At 40.1% G+C, this 21,021-nt stretch overlaps 1 protein-coding gene and 1 long non-coding RNA gene across 4 annotated transcripts; one reads left to right on the top strand and one right to left on the bottom strand.

Annotated features, from left to right (window-relative positions):
• Nucleotides 1-1,753: 1,753 nt before the first annotated feature.
• Nucleotides 1,754-17,300, top strand: LOC127169837 (tumor necrosis factor receptor superfamily member 14). 3 transcript variants are annotated; one of them, XR_007828278.1, is made up of 9 exons: nucleotides 1,754-1,889; nucleotides 11,003-11,435; nucleotides 11,579-11,704; nucleotides 11,801-11,956; nucleotides 12,111-12,198; nucleotides 12,279-12,449; nucleotides 12,534-12,586; nucleotides 13,151-13,194; nucleotides 13,643-13,684. XR_007828278.1 is itself a non-coding variant. In XM_051117486.1 (7 exons), the coding sequence occupies exons 2-7, from the start codon at nucleotides 11,315-11,317 to the stop codon at nucleotides 13,701-13,703; spliced, it is 561 nt and encodes a 186-aa protein (XP_050973443.1). In that variant the 5' UTR covers nucleotides 1,754-1,889; nucleotides 11,003-11,314; the 3' UTR covers nucleotides 13,704-17,299. The 3 variants fall into 3 exon arrangements, 1 of the variants encoding a protein (XP_050973443.1); XR_007828279.1 differs by lacking the exon at nucleotides 12,279-12,449 and having other exon boundaries at nucleotides 13,643-17,300; XM_051117486.1 differs by lacking the exons at nucleotides 12,111-12,198; nucleotides 12,279-12,449 and having other exon boundaries at nucleotides 13,643-17,299.
• Nucleotides 17,301-19,588: 2,288 nt separating this feature from the next.
• LOC127169840 (uncharacterized) lies at nucleotides 19,589-20,801 on the bottom strand. The gene is made up of 4 exons (XR_007828283.1): nucleotides 20,694-20,801; nucleotides 20,528-20,603; nucleotides 20,313-20,420; nucleotides 19,589-20,224 (listed from the first exon to the last, which is right to left on the bottom strand). It is a non-coding gene; the product is annotated as an uncharacterized LOC127169840 (long non-coding RNA).
• Between the last annotated feature and the right edge of the window lie 220 nt (nucleotides 20,802-21,021).

Below are 21,021 nucleotides of genomic sequence, written 5' to 3'. Positions count from 1 at the left end.
CCCCAACTGCTCCCTGGGCACCGCAGCAAAAAAAAAAACACCTGCCCACTGCTCCGGGTGTGTGTTCACTACTCACCCGTGTATGTGTGTGCACTTGGATGGGTTAAATGCAGAGCACAAATTCCGAGTATGGATCTCTACACTTGCCCACACGTTACGTCTTTGGCTTTCCTTTCCTTAAATATATACAGGCTCAGTTGAAGTACAGTAGGTTAACAAACAATATAAAATGTAAAACACATGATATCATGTAAAAATCTATTAAAAACATTGCCAGTGGAAATTATAATAGTAATAAAAAATCATGCAATGAGCGCTGCAACAACTAACCCTAATAATTGATAGATACTTGGAAAGGAAGTGGCTTTTTTGACAGTTCAAAAATTAGGCTGTTTTTTTCCTAATAAGAATATTTATTGTTGTCAGCCACTTTAACATTGTAAATATACAGTTTGACCATTAACACTGCACTGTGCTTACAAACAGGTAAATAAACTTAAATAAAGATTAAAGGTTTCGTTGTAATTTCTCATTTAAAATGGTTATGTCATCTGTTATTTTATGGCCTGGTTTCACAGACAGGGCTTAGACTAAAACAGGATTAGGCCATAGTTCAATTAGGACATTTAAGTAATTTTTATAACGTGCCTTAGAGGAAAAAAAAACTACTGGTGTGCATCTTGAGACAAAACAAAGGCACTGGTATATTTTAAGATCAGTCAGTGCAAATTTCTTTCAGTTGAAGCAGTTCAGACTTGCATTTTAGTTTGGAGCTAGGTTTAAGCCTTGTCTGTGAAACCAGGGGTATATTTTTTTTTTCTTTGATCCAGCTACCATCAGACCTGCTAAAACAGATTCATCTGGATGTTGTGTATGAAGAAGGGTACTGGATACTGTGGCATTAGGGAAAAAAGGGGGTTTTCACAGCGTTCTATTCCGAGTGTTTGATCGCTTCTGTTCTATGGACTGCTACAACAGCAAGGACGAATACATTGATGTATTAATCAATTTGGGTGTTATTTATTTATTTATTTATTTATTTAGTGTAGACAAAAAAAAAAAAAAATTGTGTAGACAAGCTAAAACTGAATAAATGTTTTATTGGCTAAAATTGTGTCTGTTTGCCAAATTGGTTATAATAACAGACGGTTATTAAACAGTACTTATTCTACTGGCTCTTCTGATTATTATTATTATTATTATTATTATTATTGTGTTTTATCAACCATATATGTTTGTCCTTATCAGGCAAAACATTTTTAGTTTCCATGCACTTTTAGTAAAATTACAGAAGAACTGTAAAGCATGGTTCAAAACAGTAGAAATTACTGATTTTATAATATTTTTTCTATCCTGTGTAATCAATGCAATGGTAATATATCACTAAAAGATATTTCGAATTTATTAACAGCTTGTGAGTTCCCATATACATAAAATAATAATTGTACTTTGTTTTTGATTAATTATTTTGATTATGGGTGCTATAAGACCTTTGCAAGGACGCGGTGGTGAAGACGTTAGTAACCTGCGACCATTCAGAATGAAATTCCGAACGTACATTCGAAAGTAATATTTTTAAAATCATGATCACTCTTTTTACAGTGAAAGAATGGGATTTGGGTTTATAGAATTGTGTTGGATTTATTACTTAAACAGATTAAAGGGGTTAATAAGATAAGATTATTTTAAGATAACAGCCTGCCTTTATGTTAAACGGGAAACTCGCAACCTTAAAGACCATTCGGCACGCCCATTGCTCCAGCCTGCAGTTATCCGTACTTGGGTTGATCCGTAACACCATACGCCGCCTTCATTCGAAGAACGCGGAAATCAGCAAGCATGATTATGCATTCTTTTCAAAATAATTCCTCTCCAAATTAACTTCCGCGGTAAGATCTTGTGTTTTGTTTTTAATCACTTGTCGTGACTGTATTTGACTGTAGTCCATACAGTAAATATTCTGTATAAATACCGTGACAAAGGCTCGGCAGAACAAAACACCTTTGTCTCGTAACGTAGGCTATCACACTGCTTTATATAAGTAAATAAATTAAAAAATGATGCATGTTAATACAACTTTAAAAGTAACTTAGATTGCTTATTTGGCTTGTCTCAAGTTAGGTCGTTCTTTAGTTATAGCTGTTTATTTATCATTACGTAAAGTACATTTATAATTTTTAAAATGTAAGTTGTCCTTATTGCAATAAGTGATTTACAGTAAGTGTGATTAATTAATTTATTTACTTATTTTTGTTACAGTTGTATCAAGCAATATACATTTACTCCTTTATTTACTCCTTTATTTCTCAGAGTTTCTACTGAAATTAAACATAAAGTTAATGGAGAACAATGGTGTTGTTTTTTTGGTACTAACCTTGTGATTGCTCAGAATATGAAACAAAATGATTTATTTACGATAACACACCTGAGAGTTCGGTGCTTCCCACAGTTCATAGGTAAAAATGAAACCATTTTATATGAACCTTTATGTTTGCTTTGATTCGTTTTTTTGTCAGACTTGAGCCCTGCCCTTTTTCAAAAATTTATTTTAATTGTGATATTAGACATTTCATAGTGGTAGTTGCCTCCTTTATTTGAGCCTCTAAACAGTATGTCATGTGTTCAATTCCCAGTACTGATAAAATGTATACTTGAATGTAGGCCTGTCACAATAACAACTTTTTGTTGTACGATATATTGCCCCACAAATAATTGCGATAAGTGATGTTATTGTCATATTAAGACCATTTTATGTCACTGAATATATAATCTTAATATAACAGCATAATAATGCAAGATGGCCTACACACTTTCAAATGACAACAAACTTGTAATCGGTCTTTGTCAGGTGACGTCACACTCACAAGAATCGAATTGCATTTTGGGTATCACCGCCATTTGTAAGGTATCAAAGCCGAGGTGTTCTGTAGTTGCAGAATTGTTCTTTTGATTTGCTTCAAAATTATACGTTTTTGTTGTGTTAAAGTCAGCGATGGTAAATTACACGATAGAAAAGGTTAAAAACTGACCACAAGGAAAGATATTTTAGGTCTCCCACTTGAAAGACAACATGCAGCAGAAATAACCAAGAAGCGTCGGATGGCCTGCATAGCAGCGGTAATACGCAAAATCATCATATTTGCCCTCAACATTTTCATAAAAGTAAGTGAGTGATTTTTTGCTTTGTATGTGCTTATTTTCTATTTTCTTTAGTACCTAACGTTATTTCCACATGTTGTTTTGGGTTATCAATGCTATTCAGTGGTGTAGTGCAGGTATACGGCGTAATGACAAGTGTGGATAAATGTAAATATTCCCTAAAAGCAAAGTAAAGACAGAGATGCGGTCAGGAATGTGGCGCTGGATTCCTTTTAAATATGTTTGATGGTTGCGCCGGCGCCATCCTGCCACCACAGATGCTGCCTGTTCATACGCGAGAGCATGTCAGCTTAGTGGTAAAATAATTATTATTGATAACTACTTTGAGTCAGTACATTATAACAAAAACAATACCTTAAGAATGAAAAGCAGGTTTCCAGGGGTTGCCAAGGCACCAGTAAACAGACAGACAGGGAGCAGAAACCCGTCATGTACCATGCAATGTCATGCAATCGTTTTATGCATGGCTGTAGAGATTTATTTTATTTCACTACTGAAATTCCTAACTAAATACTTAACTGAATACCAAACTAAAATACATTTTTAATATTTTTATTTTTTATGTATTTCTGTATTTCATATAGGTTGGTGTGACTAAACTGTAAGAAAAAAAAAACACACACATTGCAGCCAGCTGAGATAATGACCCACCAGGCTGGAGGAGATGGTCAGCTATACACTGAAGGCTGGAGGAGATGGTCGACTTCACAAGACACCACTCGATGCCACAAACTGTGTGTGCACAGAAGAAAACTGACTGCTTTTCATGTCAGACATAAGGGAAATTCTCACTTCATTTTAAATACTTCTGTTAACTTCATGCACCTCAGATTGAATCTGCATGCACAAACACTGTTTTATACATCTGTTACAGGCACAAAATTATCCCTCATTAGTTTGTGGTGTCCTTTGGACACAGTATAGCAATGATTGACTGCTTTGAGATTTTCACAGAGAAACCATTCAGTGTAAAAGTGTGTGCCAGAAAGTGTTCTACCTACAAACTATTAATTATTTGACAGATCATCCAGCACTTATAAGAATCCATGTAGAAAGGGTCATCAGAAATGTTTGGCAGAAGCATTAAATTGTCATCACATTATTATTAATATTATTAAAAATAATTTTATTATTTATTTTCATTTTATTATTATTAAACTTTCTTTGTAGTACTTACACTGTGTCTACTTAGCAGTATATTGATGTTCATCATGCTTGTCACATCTTCTGTTATGCATTTTTAAGATGATTTTATAACACAGTGTTGCATTTATAATAAAGTATGTATAATGACATTTTCATAAATGTGTTTTTGATTGACTCCTTATCAGTACTTGTTATCAGCCAAATGAAGTACGGAAAACGTTGAACAAACAGGGTAAAGTTTAATGGTATTAATGGTATAAGGTAATGTGCAAATCAATGGTAGACAAAAACAGAACATACGTGTATTTGTAAGTAAATAATATACGTTTTTATACCGTAAACAAGAGCACGTCATATTTCCAACGAGTTTTTGCGGTCAGGTAACGTTAATATGGATCAGTGTTAATTGTTAATGACAAATTATATAAGTTACGGTTCCTAAAACTTCTGCTGCGATTATCTCGGTCCCATATCTACTTGGTTTGCTTCTGTTTTTCCAGTATGATGATTTAAAAGCTCTTTACGGCTCTGTATACTTTCAGTTCCCTATCAAGTTCAGTCTCTCGACACTGCGTTAGCGTACGCTTGGGGGTTATCCCCCTCCGCCCAAATACTGAAGCCTGATTGCATCGCGCCGGGAAACTTTACCGGCAAATGGCGCTCGAGTGCTCGACCTAGGGGCGGAGCCACCCACTATATATACGTCGGGCTGAGCGTCATTAACTCAGAATCTTTCTCCTTCACGAAGCAAGCATCGACTTCTACTCACCGCCGTTAACTCTTCTCGCCGTTGACAATGCCCTAAGAGGACGCCGTTTGCCTCAAGTTCCCCTTTGGCGATCCGGCAAGAAGAAGACGAGATGCCGAATAAGGAGTGCTGTGCATGTGGGGGCCCTGTTGTGCTCCCTGATGCACACGACGCGTGTGTCTTCTGTCTGGGCCGAGCCCACGCAGAGGCCGCGCTGGATGGGCCTGACTGTCCTTTCTGTGAAGAAATGACCGTCAAAACCCTCTGGGCCAGGGTTTCTGTAATCCTAAACTGCGCGCCGGCCAATCCATTGCCTCCGCCCCCCCGTCGCCTTCGAGCCGCGGGAGGGAAGGCAGCCACGTGCAGAGGACCCTTCTGATGAATGCATGTCGACTCAGTTCCTGCATGCTCATCACTCGAAAGAGCCACCTGTTTCATTCACGAAGACCAGCCTCCGCCCCTCGGATGACGTGGGGGATCTGGTCTCGTTTGGTGCTGCAGAGGACGAACTGGATGACGACGACGCCATGTCAACTGCGGCCTCTGGTTCAGGTGACTGGTCCGCCTGCCTGGAGTCGGAGGCTTCCCACAGTGAGGTGCGCAAGCCCCCGGCCTCGATTGACGAGGAGCTGGTGAAGATCCTGTCTGAGGCTGTACAGGATTTGGGTCTTGATTGATCGCCCCCTGAGCAGCCAACCAAGAACAGGTTGGACATGCGGTATCTGCAGTCGGGCCGCCAGGTTGCTGCCCCCCAGAGACCCGCTCCGTTTTTTCCTGAGGTGCATGAGGAGATCTTGCGGTCTTGGCGCTCCCCCTATTTGGCCCGAGCCCAAGCCGTGGGATCACGTATGCTCTCATCTGTCGACGGAGCCGACCGCTGGGGTTATACTAAGCCGCCGCCCGTTGAAGAAGCGGTTGCAACACATCTTTGTCCGTCCGCACGTGGGTGGAAATCTGCGCCATCGCTTCCATCGAAGCCGTGCCGCACCACGGGCCGCATCACGGATAAGGCTTACATGGTAGTTGGACAAGCAGCATCCGCGATCCACACTATGGCCGTTCTGCAGGCTTTCCAAGCCAAAATGCTGCAGACGCTGGACGAGGAGGGGCCGGACTCTGCCGCCTTCAAAAAGCTGCGCTCAGCCACTGACTTGGCGCTCAGGGACACGAAGACGACGGCCCAGGCAATCGGCCGCTGTGTGGGCAGTCTCGTCACGTTGCAGACACGTTGACTGACATGAGGGAGTCGGAGAAGGCTCAGCTGTTAGACGCGCCCATTTCCCCACTCGGCCTGTTCAGGGATGCTGTGGGCTCGTCTCTGAGAAGTTTCTGGAGGCCCAGAAACAGTCAAAGGCGATGAGCCATTTCCTTCCGAAGAGAGATCGGTCCGCTGCACCCCCGCCACGTTCCAGATCCTCTTCTTCACAGCGCCCAAGAAGGCGCGAAAGACAGCAGCCTACTCCTTCCGCAGGAGCGAGGGTGGACCTGGAGCCAGCCGTGAGGCCAAAAGCAAGGCAGTTCCGCTACCCGAAGAAGATGGGACCACACCCTTCCAGTGTGGTACAAGATCCACAGCAGCGTTCTTGACTGCGGTGGTCTGAGGGGAAGTGGCCGCCCGGAGAGACGGACGACGAGCCGCTTCACAAGAGAGTTCGTCTTGCTGCGTTTCACCTGCCTGTTCCCTTGCATGTTGCGGGCAACAGTGGGAAATGTTTGTTTCCAATAAAGTTTGCACAAAAACATAAAACAAACACTGTTCAGCAAAAGAGCTCTTTTCCCCCTCACGATGGTTCCCAGTCGCGCGTTATAAGCAAAGTCCCTTCCTCGGACGGCGGTCTGCAGGGTGCAAGCCCCACGTGTTCTCTCAGTATGAGCACGAGTGTCTCCCTGGCTCATGCCGGTGGCCCAGTCGGTGCAGAAGGCTTCAACGATGCCCCTCAGGTAGTGAGCAGTTCCCCGTCATCAGACGTCGAGCCGTCTCAGACGAATCACAGGGTGCTTCAACCACTCGTACTATTTGGACGCGTGGTGCATGCTTCCAGGTGTGTCAGAATGGGTGCTGAACATGGTCTCGAGCAGGTATACGCTTCAGTTTTCACACAGACCACCCCGCTTCAGCGGCGTGATGATGTCAGATGTGCAGGAAAGAGATGCACTGGTTTTGCGGGCAGAAATCCGTTCTCTCCTTGCAAAACAGGCAATCGAAGTTGTTCCCCCGTAGAATACGGAGTGTGGCCTTTACAGTCGCTACTTCCTAGTCCCCAAAAAGGACGGGGTTTGCTCCCTATTCTGGATTTGAGACCGCTGAACCGCACGCTGGCAAAGCGCAAGTTCAAAATGATAACAGTAAAGCAGATCCTCGCGCACATTCAGCCCGGGGACTGGTTTATCTCGGTGGACCTAAAGGATGCATATTTTCACATCCAAATAGCCCCTCGTCACAGGCGCTTTCTGAGATTTGCGTTCGAGGGCAGAGCTTATCAGTTCAAAGTTCTCCCGTTTGGTTTGGCTTTGGCTCCACGGACTTTACGAAGTGTATCAATGCAGCACTTTGCCCTCTCAGACAGAGTGGAATTTGCATCCTGAATTATCTGGACGACTGGCTTGTTATAGCCCAGTCGCGGGACACACTGGAAAACCACACTTGCCAGCTTCTAGAGCACCTGAAGTGTCTAGGGCTGACGATCAATGAGCAGAAGAGCAAGCTTCACCCCATGCAGAATATCGTATTCTTAGGAATGGATCTGGATTCGCGATCGATGAGAGCGCGTCTCTCTCAAGAGCGAATGCGATCTTTGATCAGCTCTCTCACCTCATTCAAACCGGGGAGAGTGGTGGTTCTGAAATGCTTTCAGAGACTGTTAGGGCGTAGCTTTTAGCTTTTAGCTTTGCAGGGCTTTCTTCCACTGATAAAGGATCGACACGTCCTGGTTCGGACAGACAACATGACGGTGGTATCCTACATCAACCATCAGGGAGGTATTCGGTCACGCTCGCTTCAAAGGCTGGCGGAGCGCTTCCTCCTTTGGGCGGGCAGAAACCTTCTGTCAATTCGAGCAGTTCATGTTCCCGGCAGTCAGAACTGCGGTGCGGACATGCTGTCCAGAGGGGGTCCGGTTCATAGAGAGTGGAGGCTGCACCCACAGACCATTCAGATGATTTGGAGCCTGTTCGGAGAGGCAGAGATCGACTTGTTTGCCTCAGAGGAAAACACGGATTGTCAGCTGTTCTTCTCATTGACGAACGCGCCTCTGCAGGGGGATGCTCTCTCGAGTCGCTGGCCCAAGAAGCGCAAATATGCGTTTCCCCCAGTGAAGATCACTGTGCTGCAGAAAATCAGAGAAGGGGACTGTGCTTCTGGTAGCGCCGAGTTGGCCCAACCAGCTGTGGTTTCTGGAGTTGGTAGAGCTCCTAACGGCTCCCCCGTGGCGGATTCCGTTAAGGAGAGATCTCTTATCTCAGGCAAAAGACTCGGTGTGGCACCCCAGGCCGGAGTTATGGAACCTGCATGTTTGGCAGGTGAGCGCAGAGGGCAGACGCTAAACATATCTCAACGAGTTTTGGATACAATTGCAGAAGCGAGAGCTCCATCTACCAGACGTCTGTACAGTCTGAAATGGAAAGTTTTCTCTTCATGGTGTGTTACGAAAGATGAGGACCCAGCCAGCTGTGATGTGTCCATCATTCTATCATTTTTGCAGGACTGCTTGGATGCTGGGCATACGCCATCTACTCTAAAAGTGTATGTGGCTGCTATTTTAGCTTTCCATCTGCCTATCGGTGATCGTTCGGTCGGTAGGCATCATCTGGTGACAAGCTTTTTAAGGGGAGCGTGGAGGTAGCGTCCGTTTTGCCCCAATATGGTACCAGTTTGGGACCTGTCCTTAGTGCTTAGTGCACTTTCCGAGCCACCCTTTGAGCCGCTGCTTTCGGCAGAATTGAAGGTGCTCTCATTCAAGACGGCGCTCTTGCTTGCTTTGGCATGTGGCAAGAGGGTGGGTGACTTACATGCACTGTCTACGAACACTGCGTGTATGGAGTTCGGTAAGGATGACTGTATGGTTAGACTGCAGCCTAAGCGGGGATATGTGCCTGAAGTGCTTTCTACATCGTTTAAAGCACAGGTCATCACGCTTCAGGTGTTTGCTCCTCAGGATTCGGAGCCAACGGCGCACCCACTATGCCCAGTCCGTGCCCTGCGGGTTTATCTGGAGAGGACTAGTCACTTCAGACAGGCAGAACAGCTGTTTATATGTTTTGGTGGCCGTACCAAAGGACTGCCAGTGTCTAAACAACGGCTGTCTCATTGGATTGTGGAAGCGATCGCGTTGGCGTATGCTTCTAGAAATGAGGCCTGTCCGTGGGGAGTGCACGCCTACTCAACGAGAAAAATGGCTTCGTCGTGGGCTTCAGCAAAAGGTATGTCGGTTCAGGATATTTGTCTGGCAGCAGGATGGTCTTCACAAGACACCTTTTGCCAGATTTTACAACCTGGAGATTCCGTCATTTGCACCGCTCGTTCTATCTGTGCAGTATGTATCTGCATGTATCTGGAGCTTGGTAATTAGCCGTTGCCCGCACCTGGCCACGCCCCCCCCAGACGACGAGGGTGTTTTTTCGACTTGGTCCGGTAGGCCCAGGGTGTGCCTATAATTGAAAACTGTGGTCAGTGCTTTTACATGTGTTCGAGCTGTTTTTTCTTTCTTCTGCATTGAGTGGTATAAACTGTATATGTACGTGGCTCCAGCAGCGCTGCGACCAGTCCATATGTAGTGTTACGCTGTATTACTGTGCTTAGTCCCTCTCGGCTAGAGCTGGACGGCGTCGTTCTTCTGTTAATGTTCTATGAAGCAGTTAACGCGTTCCCCAAGCGTATGCTAATGCAGTGTCGAGAGACCGAACTTGATAGGGAACGTCTCCGGTTACGTATGTAACCTCGGTTCCCTGAAAGGAGGGAACGAGACACTGCGCACGCTGCTGTATTGTAATCTTCAGAGTCTCGCACCTGTTCGAACAGTCGAAAGATTCTGAGTTAATGACGCTCAGCCCGACGTATATATAGTGGGTGGCTCCGCCCCTAGGTCGAGGGCTTGAGCGTCATTGGCCGGTAGTTTACGGGCGTGATGCAATCAGGTTCAGTATTTGGGAGGAGGGGGATAACCACCAAGCGTATGCTAACGCAGTGTCTCCTTCCCTCCTTTCAGGGAACCGAGGTTACATACGTAACTGGAGACGTTCACTGCTCAATGCGACGATACCTTCAAAATGGCGCCTCAGTGACGTCACACATAATAAACGCACGTGACTGACAAAGACCGATTCTTAAGAATATTTAGATCATGAAAATTAGATGTCTGTATGCACAAAGGCACAGATATCTAAACAAGGCCATATCTGCAAAAGACACAGGAGCAAGTGGAATGCAAAAAACATGGTAATGGTAATTTTTATGTAAATATAATGGGTAGTATATTGCCTCACCAAAAGTTACTGAGGTCATGTACATATATTGTGCAATAAGTCCATATATTGATTATTACGACAGGCCTACCTGAATGCAGTTTAAGTTGCTTTGAATAAAAGTGTCTGCCAAAGGCATTAATGTATAGCAATCATTCTGGGCTTAGATCACCATATCAGTTGTTTAGGAAAAATAATAAGAGCTGTACAACATAAAAATGTAAACTGCACCATTAAAGCAACACTTTACACAACAATGTCATTTTAACAGGTTAAAATGACAATTAACTCCCAACCCTGTGAGTCAGTATATCGTGTACCCGACTCACTACACATTGGAACAATAATTACTCAGTTTCCCAGTGTTGCTCATTGAGACGCACCCATCATTTCAGCTCCTGACATAAATCAACTGCCTTTTCAGCTGTTTCAAGTGGAGACATGCAATGTGTAAACTGATACTGAAATAAATGTATTCTTGGCATCTAGGAGTCTGAATGATTTACCAAAGAACCCAAAGACTGATGATTTACCAAAGAACCCAAAGACTGAACAGCTGATGAGGAAATCAGAGGGCTTCATGATAATTGCCTCAACATTCCGTCATATATTGATGACCTGAACCTCAGCATACACAGATTTCACTATGGATTGCTTTTCTTCTTTCTGCACTCCCTGCTCTCAAGTTTGAGCTTGACGACATCACAAGCTGGGAGAGAAAACCAATGCATCTATGACCAACAATCCACTACTTCTATTAAATCTAATGTGTTTTTGCTCTCTTGCACTCGTTTGCACAACATGATCAATTTAGGTATTGTGTTATTCATTGCTGCTACTTTAAACTTCAAATTGTGCTTCAGTGCGTGTGCTCGTGCTGAATATGAGGTAAATGGAGAATGCTGCCCCATGTGCGCACCAGGTACCGTATATATTGTTTAGCAGCAGTGTAGTGTGACCCAAAGCACTTTTTTGAAGTTTTTTTTTTTTAATGTTCAATTTTCCTATGAAGTGTCCCTTCAAAGAGATTTATTTTATTTTAATTTTTATTTTTTACATTTTTAGGAAATTATGTTTATTGGCATTGTACTGTAGATACAAGTACAACTTGTGTTCCATGTCCTGGATCAACTTACACTGATGAACTCAATGGGTTGCATAAATGCTTGCCTTGCTCTTTGTGTGACTCAGGTGAGTATGTACTCCAAAATGAAGACTTGAAATACAGAAATAATTTCTAGTACGTTACATTTATTTATATAAGAAAATGTTTGATGTTTTTCACAGAACTAGGTCTGAGAATAAAGAAAACTTGCACACGCTCTGCAGATACTGTTTGTGAGCCACTGGAGGGATCCTACTGCACTGAGCGAATGAAAGACAGCTGTAGATTGGCTGTAAAGCACTCTGAATGTCAGCCTGGGCAATATGTCAAACAAAAAGGTGAATGTTTTAGAACAGAGAGAAACAATGGCTGTAGAGTGGAAGGACAACTAGCTTTACTAAAAATGTTGACTCAGAATCAAGAACAATACCGTTATTATTTGTAATGATTATAACTCTCATTAATACAATAACTGTCTTAATATCCTTACAGGAACATCATTTACTAATACTGTATGTGATAACTGCACGGTGGGCACTTACTCTAATGGCTCTTTCACTGTCTGTCGACCACATTCAAAGTGAGTGATTAACATAGATTCACAAGTGCTAAAATATATTCTAAAATGGCCAGATATTCTAACATTATTCACAATTATAGTTGTGAGATTGAAGGCCTTAAAGAAATAAAACCAGGAACAATCTCATCCGATGTGGAATGTGGGAAGTCAGTTTCAATTACATCATTGTTGGAGTCATTGGTGCAGTCATTGTTGGTGTTTTGTAAAAATATATTGTAAATTAAAACAGAAGAGACAGGCTTCTGACAGAAGTAAGTCTGTAATTATTACAAAAAATATATGTATACAAATATAAAGATGCTGTGCAACTGAAAATATACGTTTTTATGTTTTAGGTATAAATTATTACTCAGTACCAATTCCAGAGAGTGATGGTCAATGTGAACCGGTAAGTGAAAAATTAAACTGTGTGTATGATAATATATTTATTTGTATTATCGAAATTACTATTATTTTTAAACTTTTAAGAAAACAAATTATAATTTAGTGCATTAAATGGGTCATATCACAAATAAAACAAAATGTACATGTTATTATGGGATAAAAGAGTTCAGTGTGTCTTGATTTTTGCACTTATTTGGTGTTCTGAATCTCGACCTTCCTAGTTATAGATAATAAGGCTATCCATAACACACATTATTCTACATACAGTTCCAGATTAAAGAAATTAGCAGCTAAAATTTATTGCAAATAATACAACATTTCAGTCTGGATAAAATCAGTTTTATATTGCAAACTCAGTGTAATGTTTTGCAAACAGACTGTAAACCCACAGATACCATCACAGCCGGCAAATCACCCCTTTATAACAGTGCACAAAGCAAAGTAGAGAAATTTTGAAAAACCATGCAAAATTTCTATATAGCTATTAGTGATATCATAATATTCTGGTATAGTCCTATGTGTCAGATGTGGATATTGAGTTGTTTTTAATTAAATTAACTTTTTACAGACATCACCAGACTCAGTGACCCTTCTTATATTCAACACTAGTAGGTAAGAGCCTTCTTACTTCTACAACTTTGCTTTATAGAATAGAACAATCTCTAAATTTCAGAACAGACTTCTTAGCAGGTGTCTAAATGAATACATTCAGTAAGGTCAATAAAATACCTTGATTTTGCCTTCTTGAATGCTACCACTATGCTTTGCTTGGAATAATTCAGTAAATGCTTGATACTAATATAATAGGTGCAGATGAGTAATATATATTTTACTGGTTATGCAAGTTGCTTACAAATTAGAGCAGGATCTTGCCCTGGTTGTTATTCTCACTGGAATGAAGAACTTTGCACATTATGTGAATGGTGTTAACATTGTAGAATAATCATTCTGGGCTCAAGTCATCAAATCTGTTGTTTAGGTAAATAAGAACCACCAAAATGCAAATTTAGTGCACCTTTAAAGCAGCACGTTACACAAAATTTTCATTTTGTCATTTCAGCTCTGTACATCAATCAGCTGCCTGTTCTGTTTCAAGTGGAGACATGCAATGTGTGACCTGATATTGAAAGAAATTTCATCTTGGTCGTAAGGAATCCAGATGTGCTACCAAAAAACCTGAAGACTCCATAAACAGCTGACGAGCAAATCTTCTGTGGTGAATGGTAAATGGAAAACACTGCATCGTCATTATAGTGAAATGATCAGCGCTTGGATGTCTTAAAGCTTTATCAAAGCAGCATGGAATGCCATTAGGATCTGTGAAGGTGATGTTTGCAAAGTCTTCAGGAAGCAGAAGAAGAACACGGGGACATTTTTTTGATTCAGCCAGTTGCATAATGTCACGCCGAGAGTAAAATCGTATTAGCGCAGTTCAGTAGCTCCATGCGTTCGTTACTGTCGCCTCTCAGTGCGACTGCTTTTTGCGCGTGTTCGAAACCCTTGCCAAACAAGCTTTTTTATTTGATTTCCGTACTTCTACGGGCCATCCCAGCTAACACAGTTACGTCGTGACAACGTTACTGGACCGGACCATATTCGTCGCAGCGACGTACCAAATAACGTTCCAGCGACGTAACTTTGTGATTCCCATATTCGTCGTGGCGACGTTATTTCTTACGTCGCTGGAACGTGGTGAGTACGTCTCAGCGACCAAACTGGCACGTTGTGAGGACGTGACTCCAAAGGACCAGACTGGTCGCAGCAACGTCCCAAATAACGTACCAGCAATGTAACTCTGTGATTCCCATATTCGTCGTGGCGACGTTACAGTGTTACGTTGGTGGGACGTGACAAGTACGTCCTAACAACCAAACTACCATATTCCTTATATTTTAAATTTTTACTTCTCACCTTTAGTCTGGTCCAGAGGATGTGCTCGTACCACCTTTAAATCGGTATATAAATGACAAACTCAAACATTTTCTGCTATAAAAAATAAAGCACTTAATTCTAATTTTTTTTAATCGTTATAGGAGATTTTAGTGAATATATTCAATACATACATGCAAACCATTACAAAAACATTATATTCTAAACATTAAATGAGCAAAAACAGTGCATTCATTTATTAATCAGCATTTATTCAGTGTTATTTCTGCAAACACTATGCCAATACATTCTGAACATTACACCTATTCTTTAACCATGCAAAGTGTTACCAAGTCATGAGCACAGATAATTGAACACATCAGTACATAAATCATGTAAATTTTACTGAATTGTTTTAATTTTACTGAAAAGTTTCTCATTACTGATGGGTATAGTTAACGATTTTATCTGTAAAAATGATCAATAATTATCAATACTCATTGACAACTCCCTATAATCTGGTACAAAAAAAGACAGAATTCAGTAGTGACTTCTTTAATACTTTAAGTTAATTTGTTTCCTGAGTGTCCTGTGTATGAAACACCTGCTACAAATATCTGATGATGATGTGCTTCAATACTGCTTTACTATCAAAAGCAAAACCTAAACAATATTGTCATTACCAAAGGACCATAGTACCCGAGTACTCTGATGTCAAACATGTTCTTCCTCCTCTTTGCCATCCTGAGCCTGTACTGCCAATATCGTTCTCTGGCACCTGAAAGGGAGGATCACCCTGTTAATGTTGCTAATGTATGTACACAATCAGTCAAAAATCTGCAGTCTTTGTGTTTCAATGTTTTTTGATAAAAGTCTATTCAAGTCTATTTAATCAAACTTACAGTACAAAACTGTAATATTGTGAAATATTAATTTTAACTTAAAATGTTTTCTATTGTTTTTCAAATACACTTTAAAATGTATTTCATTCCTGTGAGGCAAAGCTGAATTTTTCAGTTGCCTTAACTCCAGTCTTCAGGGTCACATGATCACTCATGATGAATTGATGCTCAAGAAAGATTTCTGATTATCAATGTTGAAAACAGTTGTGCTACTATATATTTCTGTGTAAATTGTGGTTTTTCAGAATTATTTTATGAATACAAAAACAAACAAAACAAAACAAAAAAGCTTTTTTTTTATTCTTTTGTAACATTATAAATGTATTTACTATCACTTTTGATCAATTAAATGCATCCTTGCTATTAATGTCTTCCCAAAGAAAAGAAAATCTTAGTGACTCCAACCTTTTGAACTGTAGTGTACACAAAAAAATGTAGGCAGCACAACTGTTTTCAACAACACCAATAATAATCAGAAATGTTTCTTGAGCAGCAAATCAGCATATTAAGATGATTTTGAACACTTACAGCTGGAGTAATGATGCTGAAAATTCAGCTTTGATCACAGAAATGATTAACATTTTAAGATTAATTTCAAAGTTTGACCAACAGTATACATTACTACATTTAAATGAAAACACATTTTGTAAAAAACAATGAACACATTCTCAAAGAATTTACGTTCTGATGATTACTTCCCTCCCTCACAGCTGCCTTGTTCAGTGGTTCCCAGACTTCCTCATTTTTCACATTTCCTTTGAATCTACACACACACACACACACACACACAAACAAACAAAAAAAAAAAAAAAAAAAAAAAAAAAAAAAAAAAACAGACAATTTAATAAGTCACCCCAGACTTTTTTTGATGGTGGCCACAGACTGTCAAGGTGCCTTTTGAAATCTTAAGTGGTTCTGCAGCTTCTAAAGTAAAGGCAGAATCTAGGGCCTTATTCACAGAGAATTTTATCTTACTACTATGTGTCCTAGCTAGGATATTTAGTTTACAACCTATTTACAAAAGAGTCTACAATATCTAAAAAGAGGGTTCAGTCAATGCATAGACCAGGGATCCTCAAATCTGGCCCATGAGATCCACTTTCCTGCAGAGTTTAGCTCTAACCCTAATCAAACACATCTGAGCATGCCAATCAATGTCTTCAGGATCATGAGAAAATCACAGGCAGGTGAGTTTGATCAGGGTTGGAGCTAAACTCTGCAGTGGATTGTCCTTTCTGGGTAAGATTTGAGGAACCCTGGCATAGACTTTCTTTTTTGTTAAATTTCCACACTGTGCATGGGTTGGAGCTCTTAATACTGAAGGATTGGACGATCCTCAAATGCAAACAGTGTGTGTTTTGCCTTAGAGCAACCATACATTTGTGTTGTGTTTTCCTTTCTTTTTATTCTTCATGTATTCTTTATTCATTTATAATCAGTAATCATTTCATCATTTTATTATTCCATTTAATCATATAATCATTTATAATAATCATTATATCCATTTATATATCCATTTTATAGATTCATTAATTGATTAGTTATTTATATTATATTATAGTTGTTTTTTATATATATATTTTCCTCTGTTGTTTAGTCTTATGACTGTGTAGCTTCAATGGCTGTTTTGTCTTCATAAATAAGAGATACAAGGGAATGTTTATGGAAACTCAAGGTTAATGGGATGTTGTTGTGAACCAGTTTGGTATAACAATACTTGTTGAATTTGTGTTCTCCAGACAAAGTCTGAGCATTGAGACATACGCAACTAAGACTATTCAATAAACTCTGCTCCTTTTTACCATCATACTTCGTCTTCTGCTTCTGCTCTTCACTTTCATTGGCTTTTTCCTCAGTCAACTTCTTGGCTGATAGAAGACTGTTAATAGTGTTTTGGGTATTTTGGGTACCAGACAAGACCTCATGTTAACAGGGTTTGGGTATTAGATGACTCTGCTGACGAGTTGTTCTGATACAGGACAAACTGATATATTCTGATGGGATCTGGTGTCTGGGGCTGGATCTTAATTGTCTAGGCATGGAGACAGCGATCTAACAATACTGAACTCTCAAAGTGCACCAGATAGACAAATTTAACTTTAAACTGTACAGTACATTATTTCTTACACAAGGCCATGGCCCCAGATCCCCCAGGCAGACGAAGGTTCAGCTATCCTCCATAGTCTCAAAAAAATCCTGTGGGAAACACAGCAAAATGATTTTGTGTATGATTTAGGCATAGGGGAGAGTAGGGCTGCACGATAAATCGCATGTAATTATCATGCGCGTATAGTCAGTAAAGCCAGTTTCTTTGATTAGTAGTAAATTTCCATCATGTGCATTCAGCTGGAACGGCAATTTATACATGGAGTCGTAAATCACTCACAAGCTACGCAAAATTGTGCTCATAATCGCAGATGAATTGCATTTGATTATGAGCGTGATTCTGCGTAGCTTGTCAGTCATTTACAACAACTGTGTATTAATTGCCACTCCAACTGAATGCACATGATGGCGATTTACCACTAATCAAAGAACCGACTTTACTGACTAATGCGCCTGACAATCGCATGTGATTTATCATGCAGTCCTAGGAAAGAGCCTTTACAATGGTCAAATTCAGGCCAACTACAATTTTTTTTTAAACATGTTTAAAAATGACCAGGAGCTCAGGAGGTGCAATACAATATAAGTGCAATATAAACAAAAATAAAATAAAATAAAATAAAATAAAGTTTAAGTGCATATACTATACTTAAAGGAGAATAGTCATCCTGAGGTATGTGTTTGTATACATATTTGTAAGGAGTGTCATATGTTTTTTGAAATTATGACCCAGTCTTTGCAAAGTGAACAATCAAAGAAGATCAAATATGCATAACAAAAAAGGTAAAACAGCAATATAGGATGATTTTGAAGTTGAGGGAGAACATGAGATGGGAGCTTTTCGACATACCCTAACTGTCATGTACCGAAAAAAGAGTTTAGGCAGAGCAAGACAAAACGAGCATTTGACATTAAAAAGTATATAATTGTATTATTTTTATGAAAATAACTGATCGTTTCACTAGATAAGACCCTTCTTCCTCGGCCGAGGTTGTTTACAACCGCATTTGGGATCGTTAACAAACTTGGGGCACCATAGAAGTCTACTATATGAAAAAAAATGCTGAATTGAATCCTCAAAAAAACATAATTTCTTTATGACTAAAGTAAGAAAGACATGAACATCTTGGATGACACGGGGTTGAGTACTAGGGATGCACCAATACCACTTTTTTTCAGTACTCGACCGATACCGATGGTTTTATTTTTGGTACTTTACGATTCTGAGTACCGATATCAATGTTTACCGGTAAATTTATAAAATATTGGGTACAGAAACTAAAAGAATATGTAAAATGTTAGTTGGTTAACTTCATTTATCAAACAGATACAGTCAAACCAAAATTTATTCAGACATCTTTTCTCAAATTATCAGACAACATTTCTCTGCAAAATGGAACTTATCATTTTTGATCCCTAGTGATCAATTTACTGTATGAAATTTTTTTGGGGTATAATGTCACACTTTTACTTTATTTTGCTGATTTACATAAATGAACTATAGTGTCCTGCACATTAATTAAAAAATAAATAAATACAAATTATACTAGTGTCTGAACAATTTTTGATTTGACTGTATATTTTTCAGTTATATCTACACTTAGTTTTTGCTTAACACTTACACCTATGTTTTCGTTACTTTCACTGTTCATTTTTTGCTCTATGGTACATCATCTTTAATTTATTAGCATTAGAGCTGCTCCATTGCAGCAGCTACTGTAATCATGCGTTTTGTTGTAATAATGCAGGGAACTACTTGTTATAAATCTCCTAACAGTGATATTTTCCCCAATAAAGTTGTGTATGCTTTATAGTGAATGCCCCTATAAATTTTATATTTCCGAATTTTTCCGAGTTTTAATCCAAATTATGCGTGTGCTAAGTGAGCGAACATCAATAAACATCACGCAACAGAATTGCGCTCCCCCGCCCCCCTCTCTCTCCCTATCTTTAGATAACTTGTGCATTGTTTTACTTACTTGTTTTTGACATATCTGACAGAACTACAAACTTCTGAGTATTGTCTGTGAGAAAAAGATATTAACTCGTCAAGCTCGTACAGTACCTCATACTGGTATCGGTGCACCCCTAATTTTTGATCTGGAAGTAGACTTCTCCTTTAACTGATATCTATCTACTTATGAGTCAGTTGTAAAATCCAACCCTGTGGATTACCTGCCTCTCCTCCTGAGCATTTTGTCGTGTGGGTCCAGGAAGGCTTCTTGTTGTAACGGGGAGTGAGAGGCGAGAGGCCAGCGGATCCATCTGCGAGCTTTTATTGATAGGACCAGACAAAGACATAGTCGTACAGGCAGGGTCAAAACAGGAGCAAACAGGTATTCAACAGGCAAGACGTAGAAAATAATCCAAAAAAACGAGCAAGAGTCCAGTACGCAGGCGGCGAGACAGTCGAGACAAGGAGGCCAGCCGAGAAAGCTATACACAGGGAACTAGGAACAAGGGAACTAAGAAACGCTAACAATAATAATGACAACAACAATACTCCATGACTTGCATGGGGTAAGACCGGGGCTTTATAGCGCGCCTGATCGCGCTGCATGACGGGAGATGGAGTCCGGGGTGTAATACAACAGTCTGTGTGAAATAATGGAGCGAAAGCGACATCTGCTGGTGAGCGGACCGCAGGTCACCGACCAGATTCGTAACACTTGTATGTCTGGATATCGATGCGCAACTCTTCCAACCATGAGAAATGCAGTTCCAGCGTGTCTTCACGTCTAGGGCAACAGAATGGTCAGGCAGGCCTGAAATATAAACATATAAGCCACTAAAATCAATTTAAATCTATAGTTGTGCCTGAGTGTCACTGAAACAATGAGGTTATTTTGTCACCCAGGATTCGCTGATTCCTATGAAACAGTTTTCATGATGGATTATCTCTTGATCCTGGATCCTTGCAGCCATTCATTTGGAGATGGTTTGGATGATATGCAGTTATTTCTAAAGAGGGAAGAATCAACAATACAAAAACGCCAATAGCAGCATTGCTGGTCCTGTAGCTTATATCATTTTTTCAGTACTGAACAAGTCAGGAGCCAAATCAGTACCTGTTCTCGATAGTCATCCCTACTCATAATCATAATAGTTGTCGGCTTGGTGCTGCCCAGACTATCTCTCCACCTGCTGACAAAAATGTTAGTTTTACAACAATGAATAAAATATTTAGTCTACTAGGTAGTAACAAATGAGCATCTTTTCTTATAAGCAACTCACTGAATCATTGCCTGGTTCATTGGCAGTCAGGACCTAAAGAAAATTAACCACTTGTTTATTAAAAGAAAATTATAATTTTCTTTTGGATGGTCTTTGATACAGAAAGCAACAGATTTTAAAATGAATCAATTAAATGTTAGTCCAACTGTTCCATTACCAGTAATAAAACCTTGGTTACTTCCAGATGCTATATATAGGAAATGGGGAAATGATTGCATTACTATTAGCAATACAGTGGATAGAAGAAATAAGACTAGCCATCACTGGCTAGTTTACAATACAGTCATTCGGAGAGTAGACCAGATATTTTCATGGAAATAATGCAAAC

The sequence above is a fragment of the Labeo rohita genome, chromosome 8, assembly GCF_022985175.1.
Source record: "Labeo rohita strain BAU-BD-2019 chromosome 8, IGBB_LRoh.1.0, whole genome shotgun sequence".
Lineage (NCBI taxonomy): Eukaryota > Metazoa > Chordata > Actinopteri > Cypriniformes > Cyprinidae > Labeo > Labeo rohita.
The sequence above is the reverse complement of the archived record's forward strand: the minus strand, read 5'-3'. Positions and strand labels throughout refer to the sequence as shown.